Raw genomic sequence first — 14,206 nt, 5'->3', positions numbered from 1 at the left:
CAGCTGTGTTTTATCCCATTCTCTCTACTAGGCATCTAAATTCAATTACTTGAATCATTTCCAGTTCCTCTTCTAGGTTTCACATATGCTGCTTCTGCCTAGCATGCCTTCCCATCGTTTTTCCCCTTGTCCCCCTCTTCCTTTATTTAATTCTTCCTCCTGACTTACCCTCATCTCTTTCAGAAAGACTTCCCTAACATCCTAAAGCTAGAGTAAATGTTCTCCCTCTCTGATCTTATATATATCATTGAATTGCAATTGCCTGTTTGTCAAGTTCCTGTCTAGACTATAATCTTCTTGAGGGTGGAGACTCACCAGACATTATTCAGAAACTAATTCCTTCTCTCCAAATCTTCTTTCTGCTGCTTGCCTATTAATCAGTACTTCTTCTAGGAAAGGGAGCTTCTTTTCCAGTTATTTCAAGCAAATACCGTAACACTGTCTCCTTATTTCATTCAGGGCCAAGAAATAAAGAGGAAGAAGAAAGCTGTTACTGTATTTCACATAACTAGCTGGTAGAAAATGTAACTAGTAACCGGAGTGTTTTGTATATTAAGCCCAACTATTGATTGATAGTGGCTTATTTACCTAGAGGAAATACAGATAGGTAGAGATGAGGAAGAAAGAGGAAGGAACTAGTTATGTTTTCTCTTTCATTATGATTTCTACTTGATAAAGATTTTTGGTCCACTTCAGATTGGGAAAGAGGTCGTTTGGCAAATTTGCCTTTTGAATGGCAAGTTTAGGAAAGATTATTGGCTCACAATTTCATGAAGATGAGACTCCTGGTTAGATATCTACTGTAAAGGGAAATGGCGTTGAAAAACTCTCCAAATGTTACTTAACTACTTCATTCTCTCCATAATCTGGTGGTACCTGCTAGGGAGTCTGCAGAGTAATTTGCACATCATTGAGTTTGTCTCTCTCTCTCATAGATCTTCATTGAACAGCCTTGTTTTTCTTCATCCGCTTGTAATACAGCAAGGGCACAAACTGTTTCCCCTTTACAGAATTGGTTGCATAAATCTGAAAACTGTGAGGCATGAATGGTTTAGTGTTTTTCCCCCACGCCTTTTCCTTCTTTGTAGATTATAGACTTTTGAGAAGATATAAACTAGAGGGGATGAATATTTTTACCTTCTGTAGATCCATCTCTTCCATGCTAATGCTTTGATACTGTGTTTTCTTTTAGCAGCAGAGTAGAAAATGAACTTAATGGTTAAGAAAATGAACTTGGGCGGGCCGCGGTGGCTCAGCGGGCAAGAGTGCTTGCCTGCCGTGCCAGAGGACCCCGGTTCGATTCCCAGCCCCAGCCCATGTAAAAAAAAAAACAAACAAACAAACAAAATATAATAAAACAAGAAAATGTTTTAAAAAAATGTTTCCCTTTCTTCCTCCCATCCTTCCTTCCTTCTCTGTCTTTCCTTCCCTTCCTCCCTAAAAAGTAAAAAAGAAGAAAATGAACTTAATGGTTATCAGAATTACTTATGATGTGCCAGAAAACCACATTAGAAAATAATGGAATTTCTTGCCCTATAGATCTAAGAGTCTCTCAGACATTTGAAAACCAGCTAATACATTTACTACATATTAGTGAATGAATGTTTATATATGAATATCTGTTTATATTCTAAAGGACAGCTTGGCATACTGTGAGCCAAAGCTGTTGTCTTCTAGAGAGCTCTACTCTATATGTGCTGCTTTCAGTGCTAATGCTAATCCCTATCCTCTATCCTACGTCTTGTATCCTATATCCTATATTCCACATAAGGGTTTTCTTACTGAACTTACTAAGTTTTCTGTGTGCCTTCCTACCCCTCTGATGGTCCCACCACACATTTCTCCAACTGTGACAAAAGAACTGACATTTCTCCAAATGTCCTTAATTCTGGAATGAAAGACAAAGATTCCTGAACTCCTCTCAGATATCACTATGGCACAGAGGCATCAGAGTACTTCCCCCCAGCCACCACGTGGCAGTCTGTGGCTGTTTTTACAACAGTGGTAGAATTGAGTATTTGCAGAAAAGATCCATGGCCTGCAAAGCTTAAAATATTTACTATCTGGCCTTTTGAGGAAACAAGCATTTCAGCTCTTCTTGGGTGTAGAATAAAGATGTTAATAAGATGAGGTGTCAATATTGTAAAAGTAATTAGTGCCACTGAACTGTACACAAAAATAGTTAAAATGGCAGACTTTATATATATGTATTACCACAATTTTTAAAAAGGATGAAATGTAGCTCCAAAGACAAACTGTTATTATTTATAGTCATAGAATTTCAGAGCTGATAAAAGGTACCTTAGAGATCAGCATTATGTGGTTCATTATTAGACTCAACGTGGAAAGATAATGATATTATGTTTATAGCAGGTTTAGAAGGCCTTTATATCTATTTCATTATCAGTGTTTTCCTCTGATTACTACAGTAGCAACAATCAAAATACAAATTTCTGCCCCTCTGAAGTTTAGAATATTACATATGGAGATGAATTTTCATAGTTCATTCCAACACACTCAAGGGCTTGGTAGTGGCTAGGCTGGATGTGGCTGAGTGTGTGAATTTCCAGGAACTATAAGACTGTAGTAGATGCTTTTATTCAGGGAACAGCTGGTGATTGGGAAGTGAGAGAAGGACCAGCTCCCCAGAGGAAGATAATGTAAATTGTTTAATTGCCCTTCTGGAGCGCCACCCCTGTATTAGAGAGCATTTGACATAACTCTGTAGAGCATTTAGCCTTCTTCAGAAGTCACCCCGTCAATCTTTTTTTTTTTAATTTTTAATTTTTTTTTAAATACCAAAAAACACCAAACAAATGCAAACATTCTTAACTTTTGATCATTCCATTCTACATATATAATCAGTAATTCACAATATCATCACACAGTTGCATATTCATCATCATGATCATTTCTTGGAACATTTGCATCTATTCAGAAAAAGAAATAAAAAGAAAACAGAAAAAAATTCATACATACCATACCCTTTACCCCTCCCTTTCATTGCTTACTAGCATTTCAATCTAAATTTATTTTAACATTTGTTCCCCTTATTTATTTTTATTCCATATGTTTTTTACTCGTCTGTTGATAAGGTAGATAAAAGGAGCATCAGACATAAGGTTTTCACAGTCACACTGCAAAAGCTATATTGTTATACAATCATCTTCAAGAAACATGGCTACTGGAACACAGCTCTACATTTTCGGCCAGTTCCCTCCAACCTCTCCATTATGTCTTGACTAACAAGGTGATACCTATTTAATGCATAAGAATAACCTCCAGGATAACTTTTCGACTCTCTTTGGAATCTCATAGCCATTGATGCTTTATTTTGTCTCATTTCACTCTTCCCGCTTTTGGTTGAGAAGGTTTTCTCAATCTCTTGATGCTGAGTCTCAGCTCATTCTAGGATTTCTGTCCCACTTGGCCAGGAAAGTCCACACCCCCGGGAGTCATGTCCCACGCAGACAAGGGGAGGGTGGTGAGTTTGCTTGTTGTGTTGGCTGGAGAGAGAGGCCACATCTCAGCAACAGAAGAGGTTCTCTTGGGTCACCCCTTCAATCTTGACACTTCAAAGCAGTGGTCACCAGAATGGCTGGCACTGAGTAGAAATAGAGTTGGGAAGTGAATTATTATCTTAAATTCCATTGTAACAATGCTTTGTAAGAATCTCAAATTCTGTATTTTCACTTATTTTAAAAATATAAAAACTGAGATGCCATGAGAAAATCTTACTCAACCCTCCCTGTCAGTTGAAGGACAGAAATGAGGAGTCAATCTAAACCTTCTGCCTTAGATTGTGTATTTCCCAGTGTAGATGGGTTTCCAAGTTGCAGCCATAAAGTACTGACTGTGCACATGTATTCGCAACTGCCTCAGCCAAGGACTTCCTTCTCAGAGGAATTCAGCTTCAGGATACCCCCTTCCCTCTTTTTCACTCTCCAGATTGCTTACATTCACTGTTGTCAACTCCGGTTCACCTAGAAAGACAGCTTGGTGCTGTGGAGAAAGCATAAACTCTAAAGTCACATAGATCTGGGTTCAGGGTCCGGTGCTGTCACTCACCTGCTATAAGAGTTCTTTATGCCTAATTACTTCATCTTTAGAAGTAATTCATTAATTCACATTTGCTGAGCACCTAATACGTGCCAGGAACTGCTTTATGAAGTGAAAAATTAGCTGTGTAAAGATGAAGTCCCTGCTTTCATGGAGAAGACAGAAAACAAATACTTTTATAATATAATAAAGAATGGTGGTAAATAGAGGAAAATAAAGCTTGGGAGGGGATTTGAGAGTGAATAGGGTACATACAGGGTTTTAGATTTAAGATAGGTTGGTCAGGGCCACAGTGGCTCAGCAGGCAGAGTTCTCACCTGCCACGCCGGAGACCTGGGTTCAATTCCTGGTGCCTGCCCATGTAAAAGAAAAAGAAAATAGGTTGGTCAAGAAAGGATTCTGAAAAAGTGGCATTTCATCAGGAACCTAGATGATAGGATTAAGAAAGCCCTACTAGGATCTTAGGGAAGACTAAGATCAGCAAGTGCAAAGGCTCTGTGGCAGCAGTGAACTTTGTGTTTTCTTGGAATAATAGTCGGTGTGGACGAGCAGGAGGAAACTAGACAAGAGAGGGAGTTAGGGGCCAGATCACGTAGAGTTGATAGGATCTGATTTGTTTAAAAAATTTTTTTGATAAAATTTTTATTTTAGAATAATTTAAAATTTAAGAAAACTGCAAGTGTAATATAAGTTTCCATACACCCTTCACCAGTTTCCCCTAATGTTACCATCTTGCATTATAGTCGTTTGTCATAACTAAGAAACCATCACTGGTGCATTACCATTAACTAAACTGCAAACTTTACTCAGATTTCATCATTTTTTCCACTAACATCATTTTTCTGTTCATTATGTTTTCTCATCATACCGCCTTAGGTTCCTCTGGTCTGTGTCAGTTTCTTTGTTTTTCCTTGTCTGCCTTCGTTTTTCATGACCTTGAAAGCTTTGAGGAATCCTAATCAAGTATTTTGTAGAATGTCCTTCATGAGTAATTTGCAAGTATAGGTTTTGGGGGAAAATAGTCACATGATTTACCATGGATGACGTTAGTCTTGGCCACGTGGCCAAGGCAGTGTTTCTTCCCTGTGCAGTTACTTTCCCCTTTTCCCAGCTCTGTTCTCTGGAAGTGAATCGATAAGCTCAGCCCACACTTGGGGGAGAAGGGAAGAAGAGGATGTGGATTAAACTACTCCTAGAAAAATAAGTATCTGTACATTTTGGGGAATATCTGTCAGGAAGATTTGTGTCTTTTCTTCCATTTATTTGTGTCTTCAGTCATTTATTTGGGTATTTATTTTACACTTTGGGTTATCATCTATTACTCCCTTACTTAATTTCTGGTTCAAATTGCTCCATCCTTGGCCATCAAAAGCACTTTCAGGGGCTCCTGGGTCCCTTTGACTTACCCCATCAGTTTGTTTTCTGGGTCCTTCCTTCCTTTCTGGCATTACAACATGTCCAGGCCCCATTTTGTGTATTCCCTGGCCCAGCCCTGGACTGAGCCAATTCACTAATGGTATTAGCAATGGATATCTGCACTCTGGGTATGTTTGTTGATACTGAGTGTCATTGCTTCTAGTCCCTCTCAGCAGACAGGCCCAGGACACAAATGAATGTGCTAGCTGACATAAGCATACATGTCTATAATTATTTCTCTGTCTGTCCATCTGTACCTATATTAAACTATATGAGTGATACTGAATATCCAACTCTGTCAAGGCCACTTGACTCACTCTACTCTTCCCCCTTGGCTACCTGTAACCTCTGTCTCCAGCAATGAGAAACTTGGCTCCCATCATCCACCATCAATTTACCTGCTTGTTCAGAACCAGCATACATGTAGAGTCGTTTCACAATTGCTAATCAAAATCCTTGATTTTTTTAAACAGAATCACTGAGGCATAATCCATACACCATACACTTTACCTACTTAAAGGGTACAATACATTGGCTTTTAGTATATTCATAGAGTTGTACAACCATCACCACAATCAATTTTAGAACATTTTCACCACCCCAAAACTGATTTACTTTTTTAAAAATCACTACATTTACCAAGCTAACTGTAGGAGACAAGAGTCAAAAAAAAAAAGCAAGGCTGTTGGATAACTGTAAGTGAGACACAGTGAGAAAGCTGAGATGAGAAATAGACAGCAGTAGAGAGGATGAGAAGTGGCTGGTTTGGAAATATGTTATGGAAAGTAGTGCCAAAGGAATCTGCTAATGGATTGGATGTGGGGTGTAAGAAAAGGGCAGCCAAGAGGAGATGTTGAATATTTAATTACATACTTGATGCTGGAATTCAGAGGAGCAGTTAGAGCTGTAGATGTAGAAGTGTGAAAATTACAATAGATTGTTCTGGAAATCAGCAAAAGAACATGTATAAAGGGCTCTGGTAGGCTAACAGGCACTTTGCTGATAATGACTACTACAGTCTATGTACCACTTGCCTTATTGACCTTATATAATTGAATCCCCCAAGCCTATATAAACTAGATCTTACATGTGGTAGATTTTTTTTTCAATTTTTAAAAAATTTTTATTGACAAAACATAGCAACATACAAACATGAACATTCTTTTTTCTTCCTTTTTTTAAAATTTGTTATTAATTTAAAAAATTACAAGAAAGAAACACAAACATTCCCAACACATACACTCAGCAATTCACAATATTATCACACAGTTACATATTCATCATCATGATCATTTCCCAGAACATTTGCATCAATTCAGAAAAAGAAATAAAAAGACAATAGAAAAAGAAATAAAATGAAAACAGAAAAAAAAGACTATACCTACCATACCTCTTACCCCTCCCTTTCATTGATCACTAGCATTTCACTCTAAATTTATTTTAACATTTGTTCCCCCTATTATTTATTTTTATTCCATATGTTCTACTCATCTGTTGACAAGGTAGATAAAAGCATCAGACACAAGGTTTTCACAACCACACAGTCACATTGTGAAAGCTATATCATTATACAATCATCATCAAGGAACACAGCTACTGGAACATAGCTCTACATTTTCAGGCAGTTCCCTCCAGCCTCTCCATTACATCTTGGTTAACAAGGTGATACCTACTTAATGATTAGAATAACCTCCAGGATAACCTTTCAACTCTGTTTGGAATCTCTCAGCCATTGACAACTTTGTCTCATTTCACTCTTCCCCCTTTTGGCCGAGAAGGTTTTCTGAATCCCTTGATGCTAAGTCTTAGCTCATTCTAGAGTTTTTCTCAATCCCTTGATGCTGAATCTCAGCTCATTCCGGGATTTCTGTCCCATGTTGCGAGGAAGATCCACACCCCTGGGAGTCATGTCCCATGTAGACAGGGGGAGGGTGGTGAGTTTGCTTGTTGTGTTGGCTGGAGACAGAGGCCATATCTGAGCAACAAAAGAGGTTCTTTAGGGGGTGACTCTTAGGCCTAATTTTAAGTGGGCTTGACCTATCCCCTGTGGGGTTAAGTTTCATATGAACAAACCCCAAGACTGGAGGCTCAGCCTATAGCTTTGATTGCCCACACTGCTTGTGAGAATATCAAGAATTCAACTTGGGGAAGTTGAGTTTGCCCCCGTTCTCACCATTCCCCGAAGGGAACTTTGCAAATACTTTTCCACTCACTGATCAGGTCACTCTGGGATTCATCAGGGCATCACCTGGACAAACCAACAAAATCTCAGGTCCTATACAAAGTTCTATGTACTTAAGGTGTTCAACCAACTATCTACATAAGTTATATTAGGAGATGCACTAGTCAAAGTATAAATTTGTACCAAATAAACATTTTTTGCTTTAGTCTCATACATTAGTTTAAATTTTAAAATATGAATTACCATCTATTTTCAGCACCCTGCAGTAATGACATTCTTTTGTTCTTCCTCATGCAAAAACATTTTTTAAATTTGTACATTTAGTCACTATCATTATATGCTCTAGGCATTCCTAGATTATACCATCTCAATCTTTATCCTCTTTCTTTGTGATTTCATTTATGCCCCAGACCTCCTCCCTCTATCATTCTCATATGCAGCTTCATTCAGTGTTTTAACATAATTGTATTACAGTTAGGTAGTATTGTGCTGTCCATTTCTGAGTTTTTATATTCAGTCCTGTTGCACAATCTGTATCCCTTCAGCTCCAATTACCCAATATCTTACCCTATTTCTATCTCCTAATGGTCTCTGTTACCAATGAAATAGTCCAAGTTTATTCCCTAATGTCAGTTCATATCAGTGAGACCATACAGTATTTGTCCTTTTGTTTCTGGCTAATCACACTCATCAGAATGTCCTTAAGGTCCATTCATGTTGTTACATACTTCATAACTTTATTCTGTCTTACAGCTGCATAATATTCCATCTTATGTAAATGCCACAGTTTGTTTAGCCAACCATCTGTTGATGGACATTTTGGCTGCTTCCAGCTCTTGGTAATTGTAAATAATGCTACTATAAACATTGGTGTGTAAATGTCCATTTGTGTCCTTGGCCTTGTGTCCTTTGAGTAGAGACAGCATATAGATGGGTCCTGTTTTTTAATATATTCTGCCAGACTATGTCTTTTGATTGGAGAGTTTAATCCATTAATATTTAGTGTTATTACTGCACAGGTAGTACTTTCTTCTACTGTTTTGCCTTCTGGATTTTATATGTCATATCTAATTTTCCTTCTTTTTACCTTTACTCATAGTCTTCCTTTCTACACTGTTCTCCACACCTCTCTCTTCTGTCTTCGTATCTGTCTCTAGTGCTCCCTTTAGTATTTCTTGGAGAGCTGGTCTCTTGGTCACAAATTCTCTCAGGGATTTTTATCTGAAAATGTTTTAATTTCTCCCTCATTTTTGAAGGACAATTTTGCTGGATATAGAATTCTTGGTTGGCGGATTTTCTCTTTTAATAATTTAAATATATTATCCCACTGTCTTCTTGCCTCCATGGTTTCTGCTGAGAGATCTGTGCATAGTCTTATTGGGCTTCCCTTGTATGTGATGGATTGCTTTTCTCTTGCTGCTTTCGAGATTCTCTCTTTCTCTTTAACCTCTGACACCTGATTAGTAAATGTTGGAGTATGTCTATTTGGATCTATTCTCTTTGGGGCACGCTGCACTTCTTGGATCTGTAATTTTAAGTCTTTCATAAGAGTTGGGAAATTTTCAGTGATAATTTCCTCCATTCGTTTTTCTCCTCCTTTTCCCTTCTCTTCTCCTTTTGGGATATCCACAACACGTATATTTGTGCGCTTCATATTGTCTTTCAATTCCCTGAGTCCTTGCTCATATTTTTCCATTTTTTTCCCTATATTTTCTTTTTCTTGCCAGATTTCAGATGTTCTGTCTTCCAGTTCACTAATCCTATGTTCTGTCTCTCGAAATCTACCACTGTAGGTTTGCATTGTTTTTTTCATCTCTTTTACCTTGCCTTTCATTCCCATAAGTTCTTGTGATTTGCTTTTTCAGACTTTCAATTTCTTCTTTTTGTTCATTCCTTGCCTTCTTTATATCCTCCCTCAATTGGTTTTTGATGAGGTTTTCCATGTCTGTCCGTACATTCTGAATTAATTGTTTCAGCTCCTGTATGTCATTTGAATTGTTGGTTTGTTCCTTTGACTGGGCCATATCTTCAATTTTCCTAGTGTGATTTGTTATTTTTTGCTGGCATCTAGGCATTTAATTACCTTAATTAGTTTATTCTGCAGATTGCTTTCACTTCTTTTATCTAGGGTTTTCTTGCTGGATGAATTTGTTGTGTATCTGTTCTTTGACATTCCGTTCAGCTTTATCTGGACCTCTAGCTTACATCTTGTGGCTGAAAGTGAAGGGGCATTTGCATAGAATGAGACTTCACAAGACTGGGAAAAGACAATTACCTGGGAAAGAACAAATGTGGGGAGCTGAAAGTGAAACAACTACCTGATCCCACACAGGGGTAGGAGATGTGCAAGCTCCAACTAGCCAGAGTAGAGACATTACTGAACACTTGGGACATTCAGTAAAACCCAGAAAGGCCATACCTTAGGAACAGGGCAAAAATACCCCTAGATAAAGGTTTTCTTATATCTGCGCTATTAAACTGAAGAGAAAACATGAGCCTCAAGAGGCTCAAGCTAATCCACAACAAGACAACAAAATCTAGATACTCAACAACACAATATTCACAATATCCATCATCAAATTTTAAAATTAGAAGACAGAAGAAAAAGAAGCAAGAAAGAATGACTTGAAACTAGGTGAAAAATTAGCCAGTAGAAACAGGTCCAGAAATAAGGAAGTTAGCAGATATGGACTTGAAAACAGCTGTGATAACTATAAATAAAATAAAGAAAACTGCAAATACAAAGAGGAGAGAACTGGAAGATATGAAAAGGAGGTGAATAGAGATATAATCAAAACTTTTTGCTTACAGATTCTACTTCAATAAAAATTTAAAAATTTAAAATTTAAATATATTTATTTAAAATAAAATGTATTTTAATTTAAAATTAAAATTTTAAAACTTAATTAAAATTTAATTATAAAGATAAACTTTAAATAAATAAAATTAAAGTTAGTAAAGAGAGACTAAAGATTCAATGGCAGTTAAATGCAATACATGATCCTGGACTAGATCTAGTATTGAAGGAGAAAATGCTGTAAAGGACATTAGAGGTACAATTGGAAAACTTTGGAATATGGCCTGTATGGTTTATATCGATGTTAAATTTCTTGAACTTGACAGCTGTACTTAATTTAAGGTGGTAACATAAGTGAGTGTCCTTATTCTCAGGAAATATACATGGAAGTATTAAGCATTAGAGGAGTGTAATGCATACAACCTACTTTCAATTGTTTAGAATATGGATCGATGGATAGATAGACATAAAAAATGTGGCAAAACGTTAATAATGGTAAATCTGTATATCTGAGGAGGGGGGTACATATTGGAGTTCTGTGTATTGTTCCTGTATTAGTTTTGCAACTTTCCTATAAGTTTGAATTTATTTCAAAATAAAAGTTTAAAATGAATAAATAAAATAAATGTGGGGTGGGTGCGAGGATAGTTCAGTGATAGAATTCCAGCCTGCCATGCGGGAAACCCAGGTTCGATTCCTGGCCCAGGCACTTCCCAAAAATAAACAAACAAGCAGCAAGCAAACAAGTGAAAAACAAAAACAAAAATTCAACAAATGGTGCTGCAATAAGGGGATACTCACATGGAAAAAGAATGGAATGTGGCCCTGCCAACAGCATACAAAGAAAAAATAATAATAAAAAAATAAAATAAAATAAATGGAACTTCTATAGTTGAGAAAAATAATATCTGAAGTAAAAGTCTATGAAAGAGCTTAACAGTAGATCAGAATTGCCAAAGAAAAGTGCGACTTAAAGACTTAAAGACACAGCAACTTAATGACTTAAAGCATATAGCAACTTAAAGACTTAAAGACATGGTAATACAAACTATCTAAAATGAAGCACAGAGAGAAAAATGGCTGAAAAAATGAATAGGGCCTCACTGACCTGTGAGACAGTGTCAAGCAGTCTAACAGAATATATAATATATTACATTTTCCAAATTTGAAGTAAACTCTAAACCCACAGATATAAGAAGCTTTACATATTCTAAGCAAGAGCACCAGAGAAAATAACACCAAGACACATTATAATCAAATTGCTGAAAACCAGTGATAAAGAGAAAATATTAAAGCAGTTAGAGAAATTAAAAAGCATGTTACATACAAGGAACAAAGATAAGAATAACGAGTGACTTATCAAGAAAAAAGCAAGCCTGAAGAAAATGAAATGACTTCTTTGAAAAGGCTAAAAGACTTATTTTTTATTTCTTCCAGAATAGACGAAGCTCCTAGCTTTCTCCACTGAAAAGGTGTAGAAGCAGAGACAACTCAGGAACAAGCACCCTGGTGGCCTGGTTGTGGTCTCTCAATGCTATTTCTAAGTGAAGGAAACCAGGGGTCCTTGGAAAAATGGTTTGTCCCAGGTCTGGGATAGAATACATGTACACGATTAGCCTGGGACATCTTATTGTGCCAGAAAGCAAGGAAGCTACTAAGGTCTATGATCAAGTGAAAAAAAAACAATGGAAAATACTTAAGGGGCTACCACTAGCTAAAGACAGTATAATTTGATCATCAGGAATAATGGTTGCAGTGAATTGAAGCACACCATATACATAAAAATCTGTGTGTTCATAATGACACTAAAAAAGGAAATGCCTTGGTCACTATGGGAGGTTTCTAGGGCACTAAGGTATTGTTCTGAATTTTATTAAATAATGGGAATTATCAAATATTTGCTTTACTTCTCCTGAATGAGCAGTATTTCAAGATAAACAAATAGAGGAAATTAATAAATGGAGAAAGGATGATAAAATAAAAAAATTAACACTTTGCAGCCTCTAATGAAATAATAAATCTAGGCAGGACTCTCTAGTGAATGCTAAAACCATTAGGTGACGAGTTTATCAGAGACTTTATAATGGAGGCATGTAACCATTAGCATGTAAGCCAACTGATCCATATTTATATCACATTACATTATGTGCCTCCTACTGTGATGTATAAGAAGTATGTCATACTACCTGTAATGTACTCTTTCCCCTTCCCAAAAATCAAAAACAAGGTGTTAAATCAAATTAAGCCTCTAGAGCTAACCACAGAAGATCGAGAAGCAAGTTAAATGGCATCAGAAGAAAGTGATCAATCAAATCCAGAATGTAGGAGGTTCTACAAGATAAATGACTTGGTTTCTTTGTAGGTAAATAACATGGAAGAAAGTAGAGGGCAAACTGTTACAGATTAAAAACAGAAACATAACCATCAAATACAAATATAAAAAAGCCTATCAACCACATTGAATGTTTGGACCTTATTTGGATCTTGAGTTTAATTGTAAAAGGACATTTTTGAGGATTTGAGGAAATTTGCAGATGGACTAGAACGTTAAGGAATTTTTGTCAGTTTTGTTAGGTGATAATAGCACTGAGGTTATATAGATTTTTTTCTCTGTCATAGAAATACATACTGAAGTTAATAAATTATCTGGCATTTGCTCTAGCCATTCCCACCAGCACAAAATTTGGGGAACAGTGATTTTATGGATACATGAGGGATGGAGACATGAGGAGTGGTCATTAGATTACTCTTTTCCTGTGCATGTTTTAACATTTCTAGAGTAAAAAGCTTAAAAAAACAAAAAAGACCCTATCTTTGAGGATCTTCTACTTATCTGTAAGAGAGATCCTCACTCAGAATATACACAGTGTAGTCTTACAGTTAGGTACCATTCTAACAAGTTTGATTTAAGTGTCAATTTTATGGGAGAAAATAGACTGATGCTAAAATGGAAGATATCCTTATAGAAATATAAAGGTTTAGCTAGTAATATGAGGTAACCCTGAAAGCTTCAAAGTAGACAAAGAGCCCCACTCCATCTCAACCTCATTTTCTCTCCAGATTCCATTCCCTGAAAGCTGTATCCATCACAGGCAGGGCCCAGAACTTGGTCAAGATGGGTGAGCAAGGCTCCCCTGGAGACTCCGTGTTGGTGCTCTTCTTGAGGACTGTAGCTCCCAAAGGACTGCCTTCGTTCCAAGGATTTTTGAGATGTATTCTCCGTGGTGAAACACCGTTAATCTGGTTCCATTTGCATTGTGGTTTTTTATTGTGTTCCTTACCATGACTTACCATTTTTGTTTTTAATCCATGTTCATTTCTTCTTCTGTGTGTGTTTGTGTCACGCTTTGCTTGCTGTCCTTGCCTCCATTGTTCCCAGGTTACACTATAGCCAGGATATGCCCAGTCTCTTGGCCGACGAGCATGCGCTGATAGCCTCCTATGTGGCACGACTGCAGCACTGCACATGGTTAGTGGTAGAGCAGCAGCAGGGCTGATGGGGGAGGGAGAGCCATGCTATTCAGGGTTGCCACCTGGAAAAAGCTCCACATGTGGGGTTTGTCTTGAGAAGCTACCAGCCGTATTTGGCAGAGTTTAATTAATTGCTAAAGCAGTGGCTTCTAAACGGGAAGGAGCCTTGCCAAGCATGGCACTTACCTAAACATAGTCAGGAATTCTCCTTTAAAGTGAGGTCCACTCCTTACAAATTATACTTAAAGTGACAACCTCTGAGACAGATGCAATCCCATGGA

General features: G+C 37.3%; 1 protein-coding gene and 1 long non-coding RNA gene across 10 annotated transcripts in view; one reads left to right on the top strand and one right to left on the bottom strand.

Annotated features, from left to right (window-relative positions):
* The window catches only part of DTNB (dystrobrevin beta), a 445,692-nt gene that overhangs the window by 324,243 nt on the left and 107,243 nt on the right, over positions 1-14,206 (top strand). For 7 of the 9 annotated variants that reach the window (XM_077152324.1, XM_077152323.1, XM_077152320.1 and 4 more), the window contains one exon: positions 13,834-13,923. The exons of the other annotated variants lie outside the window; for them this stretch is intronic. In XM_077152324.1, coding sequence (XP_077008439.1) covers positions 13,834-13,923 — 90 coding nt within the window. The remainder of the gene's footprint in view (positions 1-13,833; positions 13,924-14,206) is intronic. 9 annotated transcript variants of the gene reach the window in all.
* The window catches only part of LOC143676964 (uncharacterized), a 58,143-nt gene continuing 46,402 nt past the window's right edge, over positions 2,466-14,206 (bottom strand). Inside the window, exons 3-4 of the long non-coding RNA XR_013172328.1 lie at positions 4,377-4,412; positions 2,466-3,604 (exon numbers count right to left, since the gene is read on the bottom strand). This is a non-coding gene — a long non-coding RNA (uncharacterized LOC143676964). The remainder of the gene's footprint in view (positions 3,605-4,376; positions 4,413-14,206) is intronic.

This window comes from Tamandua tetradactyla, chromosome 3 (assembly GCF_023851605.1).
Source record: "Tamandua tetradactyla isolate mTamTet1 chromosome 3, mTamTet1.pri, whole genome shotgun sequence".
Lineage (NCBI taxonomy): Eukaryota > Metazoa > Chordata > Mammalia > Pilosa > Myrmecophagidae > Tamandua > Tamandua tetradactyla.
Note: the sequence above shows the minus strand (reverse complement) of the source record. Positions and strands in the feature narration are given on the sequence as shown.